Below are 9,544 nucleotides of genomic sequence, written 5' to 3'. Positions count from 1 at the left end.
GAAAAACGGCCAGCCTACTCATGAGAAACTCTCCAGACACACAACAGAACGCTTTAAAAGAGACTAACGTCGTCTATGCCTTCAAATGCCCTCTTGGGGACTGTAAGCTCCAAAAAACCCAGTATATAGGCAAGACAAAAACATCTCTTTCTAGGCGTTTAACGATGCATAAGCAACAGGGCTCCATTAAGGAACATATAATCTCTTCCCACAACCAAACCATCGCCAGAGAAATCCTAGTAAACAACACAGAAATCATCGATAGATACAGCGATAGCAGGCGGCTTGACGTTTGCGAGGCACTACACATCAAGAAGTCAACACCAGCAATCAACAGCCAATTATTGCACAACTATATTCTACCCACCTCAAGACTCCGCTCCAATATAGAAGCATCAAGAAATATGGACCAATAGGCTTTCTACAAACACTTCTATTCAATATCCATTGTTTCGTGTTCTGTCTTGTGATGATGAAATTAATACCCTATTAATACTCTTGTTCAGTCTTGTGTTGATGAAATTAATACCCTATTAATACCACATCTTGTTCTGTCTTGTGTTAATGCCACATCACCCCTTCCACCTCACTCAAATGTAGATATAAAATCGGAGATGCGTAAGTTCTATTCAGTTGTGTATTTGTGAACTAAAGTCTTTGAAAATGTAATAAGTTTTACGAAATGCGCTCGTGTCGCGTCAGACTAGAAATAAAAATGAATTTTGGAGAATTGATTTTTGATTTACCTCCAACAGTGAAACGAAATGTACGAAAGATTGAGAAAATTCGTGTTAGAATTATTAATCTTACTTTTTCGGTCATATTTAATATATATATATATATATATATATATATATATATATATATATATATATATATATATATATATATATATATATATATATATATATATATATATATAATAGTATATATAATAGTAGTATTATATATATATATAATAGTGTTTTGTGATCGTCAATTGCATAATAGTATATTTTGGTAGCAGTCTTTCCTGTAGACATATATTATTAAATATGACCGAAAAAGTAAGATTAATAATTCTAACACGAATTTTCTCAATGTTTCGTACATTTCTTTTCACTGTTGGAGGTAAATAAAAAATCAATTCTCCAAAATTCATTTTTATTTCTAGTCTGACGCGTCTGACTGCAGAGTTGAAAAGCAGAGGTGCAACAGGTACTCTGAGAGAGAACTCTATCAACATCAGAGGCCCGAGACTGTTCAACACGCTTCCGCTACACATAAGGGGCATAACTGGCAATCCCCTCACAGTGTTCAAGAGAGAACTGGATAAGCACCTCCAAAGGATAACTGATCATCCAGGCTGTGACTCATACGTCAGGCTGCGAGCAGCCGCGTCCAACAGCCTGGTTGATCAGTCCAGCAACCAGGAGGCCTGGTCGACGACCGGGCCGCGGGGACGCTAAGCCCCAGAAGCACCTCAAGGTAACCTCAAGGTAACCTCAAGGAGGTGGTGGGTGTGGTCGGGTTTAAGGCCTGGAAACGGTTATGAGACTGAGGAAGATGGGAAGGACGAGGAGAGGTAGAACGCAACACGCGAGCATTGGAGACGCCCGCGAAAGGGCTGAGACAACGAACTTGACGTTTCGCTTCAGGAAAAGACAGACGATCACGGTGCTTCAAGTTGAGGACGGCTTCCTCGAGTTTTAGTGCATACATGGGGCGTGAGAAGGTAGGGTGGGCATCACCGCAATTGAGGCAGCGAGCCTGGGGAGAAGTACACTCGGACTTAGAATGACTATCGTCCCCACACATGGGGCACAGATACACAGTATTGGTGCATTTGTGGACACCGTGCCCAAACTTCCAACACTTATTGCAAAGTTTAGGAGAGGGAATTCAGTCCTGAACGGAGCATCTGGCACCAGCAAGAATAATAGAGGGCAGAAGGGACCTACTATCAAAGGCGATTTTTACAACTCGAAGGGGCTGACGGCGGCGAACACGAAAGGGTCGAATAAACGTGTCCTCCTGGAGGAATGGCCTTGGACTTAAAGGATATGTTTAATATCCTCATGGCAATCTTTGAGATCCCGAACACCAGTTGCAACATGGTGTGGAAGGAGAACAGTGCCAACACTGGCATTTAACTGAGCGTTTTTGGAGACAAGAACAAGGATCTCTCCAATACAGGACAAAGTGCTTAAGCAAGTAGCTGCATCCTAAGAAGGAGCAGCGACGACATGCATACCGTAACTGGTGGAGTTACAAGTAACAGAGGATTCTACGGAATTAACAAGGTGTTTATGGAGGGAGAAATCGTCAGGAGGAGTAGAATCCAGATGGTGGAGATCAAAGCATTTAGCCCACGTAGCGGGACCAAACAAGGCGTTGTAAGTGTTATTACGGGAAGGGATCGTGCGAGTGCGCCGTGGCGGGGACGGCGTTGAGAACCCCCAGAGAGAGATGGGGATAAAAGGCCCAGTAGTCACAATGAGAGACGAAGCCGTGCCAGGGGACGAGGTGGTTACCACTTGGGGCTGGGGACTCGACCCTACCGCAGAGGAGGGAGGGGAGCTGAGGGAATTAGTCAGGTCGTCGGGGCCCAATGCAACGGGGGCTACAGGACCTGGTCTTCCAACACAGTCCGACTCGGGGGCTTGGTCGCCCACCCAACGAGCCTGAGAAGGTACAATTGAAACATTATCTGTCATGTAAATGAGGAAAAGCTTTCATTCACGAATGTGCCCCACCACACCCACCATGGAGCCACAATTAGAGGCAGGACACCCAACAAGAAGCTACCGCCAATCTTGCCGGGGCCCCCCCAGGGGTGCGCCGTGAGTATACGCCCCACAAATGCCACCTTAAGAACCGTGAGTTCGTCGAGAGCGGGTTCAGTGACAAAAGGAGGGTTGACAATAAAAGGGTCCCCTCGCTCGAGACGTTGGTTACTACAGTTCTACGGGTGCAAGAGTATGCCTCCTCAAACACCCGGGCGTCAAAACAAAAGAATATTGAAAGAATAATCAAAACAGGCAAAAGGTCAGCAGGAAATGACAATTTGATAGGAGAAGAGGGAGGAGAACAATGAAACACGAGGAAAAGGAAAAGGGGTCTGGCAAAATTGGTAAAGGCAGCAGCAGGAGCATAAGGCTGCAAAAGGACAGAGGACTGACCCACGGAGCATCACACTCTGGCAGCTGCCCACCAAGCCCCCTCACGGCGGCAAAGGGCCAGACAGTGAGGGGGTAGATATCTAATAAACTGGCTAGTATAGACGCATGTGTCTGTTCTATCACAAATAGTAGCTACAATAGTGAACTTGTGACCTGGGTTCCAGAAAGGTCATTCCTTTGGGCCAAAGACATTTTTTTTCGTTTTATTTGGGAAAACACAAATACAACAATAGAAAAACATCAACATCATCAATCACATTGTCAAGGCAAGAAACACAGGAACAAACGTTACAACAGGAATATTCACAGACAAAAGTTGTACAAAACACAAATTGGTAACATAAACATATGTTACAATGAAATACAGTCAGAAAAGCAAAAACAGCAGAGCACTATAGCCCAACAAGAACCAGGTAAGAAACACAAAAAATAACCCGTAGCCCAGAGCACATCAAAACAAATAAAGAAATAAAGGAACACAAAACAAGAATCACACACACAGTTAATCATCCTCATATTTATGATATAGACGCCGCGGGTACTTCTTCGTATATGTATCCCACCAAGCCCACAATTCTGCAGACACGTTAACGTGACTACGTGATCCTCGAGGTCGATGCATTAAGTCAGGACCATCCAGCTCGGCGCCTTCCACCACGAGAGCGGAGGTGACGGGAAGAGGTCGCACAGAGCTCGTCGGCGCAGACGGTGGAACCATAAGGGGCTGGAGCACAGGGGCCGATCGAACAGAGGGCGGCAACATAGCAGCCAGAGTCGCAGGGGAGACAACTACACCCTGCACACAACCAACCCTGCACCACTCCCCTGTGGTGCAGGGGGCCGACACCACAGGGGGGCGGAGTAACATAAGGCGACTGAACAGATGGCAGCTGTGCAGCAGTCGGCATCATCGAGGGCAGATGCGCGGAAGGTTACAGATATGAACGCCAGAGACACGGGGGCCGCCAGAACAGAATCTTTCTTAAGAACCAGCACCAAGTCCCCACCCTCTCCTGCCACACCCTTCCAACCCAGGGAACCAACAGCCGGAGAAGCAGAGGCAGCTGGAGAAGACACAGAACCAGGGCTAGGTAATAGTCCCACCACCAATCACCATTGCAACACGGCCCACAGGAGCAGCAGGCACTCCAACATCGTCCTCCACATCACCATCCACAGAAGACAAGCTTCCGGAGTCCCCAAAATCCCGGACGTCGTCCCAGGCCTCACCACGAGGTGGAGATAGACTCAACGCTCTCAGCGATCTCTTGGACAGGCCGGGGCGCAGGCTGGATGACCGGGGACACGAGACCACACACCACAGGAGACACAACTGGAGACTCGACTGGAGACGGGACATGAGACAGGGCAGGAAGGTGGCTGAGGTGCGGGAGCCGGGGATGCACTATCTATCACCCCGATGCATACACCCCCAGTCACATCGAGGCTGGCATCAGAGACCGGCAATGGGGCAACAGACGAATGGGAAGTAGCACTCATCACAGCAACACCTCCTGACAAGTCCAGGACTGCCAACGGGGAAAAGTCCTCCTCCCTGAAGGCCCGACCCAGCTTGCATCACAACCCGCAGCCTGATCGCCTGACAGTCTGCACCGGAAACAAGTCTGGGGCTAACACCCATAGAATACGTGTACCATGAAGCCCAGAAGTAGGAAAGATGAAGGGATGGGGTGTTCAAGTGCAGCGCCACAGTGCGGGTCCAATTCGGGATACCCTTCCACTGCCTGAAGGAGACTGCACTCATCGGGACACTCAAGACCCGCCCATACTGGGTAAAGTGTCGCTGGAGATGGGAGTCCGGGAACTCAAAGGGAGCACCATGAGCTGCCACATAGGTAGTCTCACTGCACCTGTCCGACACTTCTACTGAATCACAACCCTCAGGCAGAGTAAACATCCTCCTGTCATAGCGATCCACAAAGTCACGATACACAGCCGTGGAGCAGAATTTCACAACAACTCGATGCCCGGATACAAGTTGAACGCCGCACACAGATGCCACATCCACCCGCAACATATTGCAACATGACCACTTCAACTGCCGGGTAAGATGCTGGGCCAGTAAATTCTAGGCCAATGGTACCCCTTTCGCTTCACAGAGGGGAGGGGGTCCGCCAGGGGGCTGCCATCCCTCCAGCCGCCACGGCCCCAAGGGTCTGCTCACGAACACGAACTACCACGGGTCAGTAAACCAGGAACTCACAGGCGACACGTCCGCCTCCGCCCAGAGCCAAGTGAGCACTCTGTGAGTGTCTGTCTGTCTTAAGAGCGCAAGTCTTCCTCTCATCCCTCTCTTCTTCATATCTATGTTGTAATTAACAATAAGGTAATTGATTATAAATAATAAATATATAAACAAAATCTACATAACAGTGAAGGAGATCAAGTAATGTTCGGTTAGTTATGGGGTTAAGTGGCCCTTGCCTGCATTGTTGATATTGTTAATGGCCTCTTCTGGCAGCAGCAACTGGCCACTTCTGGCAGCGGCAACTAACAACTTACATCTTATGGTCGTAGCAGCAAGAGTAACTATCGTTTTGGACCCCTGTTGAGGAGTAGCCAATTACATGCCAAGAAGGAACTGTTGCAGCAGACATTATTAACCAATGAGAAGCAGTGTGGTGAGTATAAAAGTGGGAGCTGGCAACGTGGTGTGTCAGTTACATCCTCACCTTCACAGTAAGACGTTGTATTATAGCGAAGGTTTGTATTATTATGTAAAGTTTTGTTGTAGTATGAGTTATGTTTTATGTTCATTTGGATTATTCTTTTTTAAGTAACATAACAAGTATTATGTTAGATTTTGTATTGATAAACGTATTCCATAATAGTTAATGTAAAAAAAAATTTTTTTATTGCCATCATGACCAAACTGGTAACGTCCTGAGAAGTCACACCGTTATAAATTAAACAATCACTAGCTATTTGATATCCTTACTTAATTTCTTTTCTATTAAAATATCGTGTCTTAAATTAATTTAAACTACCATTAGTGTTAAGTCTGTGAAAAATCCGAGTAAGATCTTTTAATCTCTTCTATAACTGTAATAAAATTCCTAAATGCTCTATTTGAATCGAAGTGGTTCTTGAATGGCAACTAAACTTTTAGTTGGTATTTACCCTCTCAACACAGCAAGCTTTAAGTTGCTTGAGTAAGCGGTACGTAAAATGTGTCGCATGGGAACCTGCTATTAAAATGCTGTAACTTGTACAGGAAAAAATCTAATCGGTCATGACTTTAAAGCTGAATTAATCGCTTGGCTCAAATTCATTACATGCCAAGTGCTGGCCTGAGCAGTTAAATCTTTTTGAGGACCCTCCAAATTAACTAAATTGCAGAGCAGTTAACGTGACGGGTGTTGCAAGAAAGTTTGTAATTCAACATACCCTCTGTGCTGTGAGGTATGACTCCTTATTTCACTTAAGTTGCATAAACGGTTACTTAATTTAAAACAAATTGAATTTAAATTACAGAATGACTTGTCAAACTCGTCCCCCCCCCCCCCTCCTCCAATCCTCTTGTCTATCACAATGAAGATGGCTACCCTTATATCTAGAGTGGCTGCAAGTAGACAGTATTTGCTAATGCTATACATGTTAAGTATACACAATTTCGCTCTTGCATCCGTCTAACTTTGACTTGATATTAAATACTTGTCCGTCTTAAAGATTGTAGTGCTTGAAACGCTACACTAGTGTTTATGTACGGACATAACTAATAAAAATTTACCTGCTGGTGGTTCCTGCTGCATGAAACGGATATCATCGCAGTTTCTGAAAGTTGCTATATTAAAGCTTTAAATTTACTTTTGGGGGGGGGGGGTTATGATTAGGATGGTGTAACGACTATTACATGAAACTACTGAACCATGGCTTTATCACCCGGCACACCCCAAACATTTTATAAATATATCTGTGCTTACCTGAAAGACAGACATTGCAGAAAACTGATCCATGAAATGAAGCTTAGATTGAAAGTGTACTCATTTCACTTCGCTCAAAATGATTCGTAAAGCTTCAAATGTTCTTGGGCCCAACGATATGGGCACCCTGAATTCAGCAATGATTCACTGTTACGTATGGACGAGCGTGCTTACTGGAAAGTGATATGCATGGAATTAGTCTCTCCATATCCGTTGAAGCTTTCTAGGGTTATGAAAGATCGGCAACTTTGCCCTCTACCGAAAGTTTATGCAAATAGCACGTGATTGTATTAAACTAACACGACACTCGTCATGATGTACAGTAACTTGTCCAACCAAGCGTATACCCAGACAGAGAACCAAACCTCGCCTATAGTATTCAAGGCTTAACATTAGACACGTTAACTTAAATACAAGAGGCTGGGGAGAGGGGCAGGTAAATATTTTTAATTAGATTCTCATTGCATGCATTTTAGTGATCAAGCTGATGGGATCAGACCCATTGGCGCTGAAATTTTGCTTTGAACGTGCTCTTGTAATTTCCTGGGCCAGAGATCAGGTCTATAACATAGATTTCTGACAATAGTGCAAAAGTCAATGAAAACTTCTAGCTGGAAAAGTTGAATCTCTTAAACATGATTGATTACTGTGAACATTAGATAGCTATGTCGAGCAATGTTTTCTTTATGGAACTTTACTGCTCAAATCTTTAACTAGTTTAATATATTTAGACTAGATTTAAAGAAGCATACACTTTTTTTTTTTTTTTTTTTTTTTAATATATTGCTTTAACTTTTGTAATGTTACTTCTTCTTCTTCCCCAAGTGAAATCATAAATTAACATAAGGTAACGTTAGTTGTCGGTTTTAAACTGCTCGGCCCCACTGAACTTCCCCTTCACAGCTACTATTGTTATAACTGCGTTTATTAAAAAAAATTTCGAATGTTACTCTAATTACAGATGACTGCCATAATATTTCTGGTAATGGCAGCGGCAGTGATGCCATCCTGGGCCCAGTACTTCATTAGGAACGACGCTGCTCCCGCCATCTTGGGAGTCACTGTTGACAGGCCATTCGTTACCTCAACTGGAAACGTCTTCGTATCTGAAGGCAGCCCCATCCAACCACATCAACCCTTCCCACAACTACCACCCCAACAACCGGTGTTTGTTCAGCCACAACTACCAAGCCAGCCTGAGGTCTTCATTCCTCAGGATCAGAAAGTATCTCCACTACTACCTCCCTTTACCTTCCGCCCAACTTCATCTCTGTGCAACCATGCTGCTAAACCCCTGGTAAGGTTTTATCCTTAGATATAGCAGTTTTAAGGTTAAATGGTACTTAACATGATCCTCCACATAATGTATATTCCTAATTGTCAGGTTGACGAGGTAGAAGATGGCAGAGCGTATCACTTCTCATGGTGTCACGACTCTGGTCGACTCTACACCTGGGAGCAAGCTACCTATTACTGCTCTGGCCTTGGCAACGGCTTCCAGGCCGTCATTATTGAAAGTAACAGGAAGCAAGAGTTAATTTCCAGGTTCATGATTGCACGTAAGTTGACAAGCTGGTCTTGGTGTTTAACTTGGCCTTGCGTGACTTACTTGGACGTAATGAAATGTTATATTTCAGACTACATCAGCGACATCTGGACGAGCGGCAACAAGCGTAACTCGAGGTCTTGGTCGTGGTTATCTGGCACTTCCTCTCCTTACTCTAACTGGTCTAGCACTGGCAGGTGAGAACTAGTTTGTTGATGGTAAACAACTCTATTGGTGTTGACTGGTAATGATCATGGCCTTGACTACCACTACTCTTCCCCAGGCGAGGACTGCCACAACCAGACAACGATGAAGGCAACGAGGACTGTCTGGCGGTGTTAAACAACCATTATAACGATGGAGTCACTTGGCACGATTCCTCGTGTTTCCACCTGAGGCGCGTCATCTGTGAGGCTCCACGCTTCTACGCTCAATAGTTATTCTCTATGAATTGTTCTCATTATTGTAATGTTGTAACTAATGGTAGTGAGCTTCTAACCCTATTAATTAATATAAAAATCATACTGTATAAAAATTAAGTGTAGGAATATCAATGCTATAAATGCACAAAGTCGTTGTTTTCTTTCTCTGAAGAAGTTTGTCAATAGTGACCGTCTTACACAAACACGTTTTGTGTGGTATACAGGAGTGTTAGGCAAAGGGAGAGTGTCAATGTGGAGACCTTCAAGGTTGTAAACTCTAGTCTGGTTTGATAGACAAAGGTAGGCTGCCGACATCTACCCGCTGGAAAAGTCGGCAGTCTAGTGCTGACTAGACTGTAAGACAACCTGTTCTCACTAGGCTGTTTAAAGAAGTGGCTGTCTTCCCCAAATGCAGTAATCACATTTTTACTCCTATTAGGCAATGTAACACAGGAGGCAATACCTCCTTTC

At 44.6% G+C, this 9,544-nt stretch overlaps 1 protein-coding gene across 1 annotated transcript; it reads left to right on the top strand.

The window, feature by feature from the left end:
- Positions 1-5,737: 5,737 nt before the first annotated feature.
- Positions 5,738-9,222, top strand: LOC138357589 (uncharacterized). Its single transcript, XM_069314547.1, has 5 exons — positions 5,738-5,885; positions 8,067-8,402; positions 8,490-8,664; positions 8,743-8,848; positions 8,935-9,222. The coding sequence occupies exons 2-5, from the start codon at positions 8,067-8,069 to the stop codon at positions 9,086-9,088; spliced, it is 771 nt and encodes a 256-aa protein (XP_069170648.1). The 5' UTR covers positions 5,738-5,885; the 3' UTR covers positions 9,089-9,222.
- The last annotated feature ends 322 nt before the right edge of the window (positions 9,223-9,544 follow it).

Source organism: Procambarus clarkii, chromosome 79 (genome assembly GCF_040958095.1).
Source record: "Procambarus clarkii isolate CNS0578487 chromosome 79, FALCON_Pclarkii_2.0, whole genome shotgun sequence".
NCBI lineage: Eukaryota > Metazoa > Arthropoda > Malacostraca > Decapoda > Cambaridae > Procambarus > Procambarus clarkii.
The sequence above is the reverse complement of the archived record's forward strand: the minus strand, read 5'-3'. Positions and strand labels throughout refer to the sequence as shown.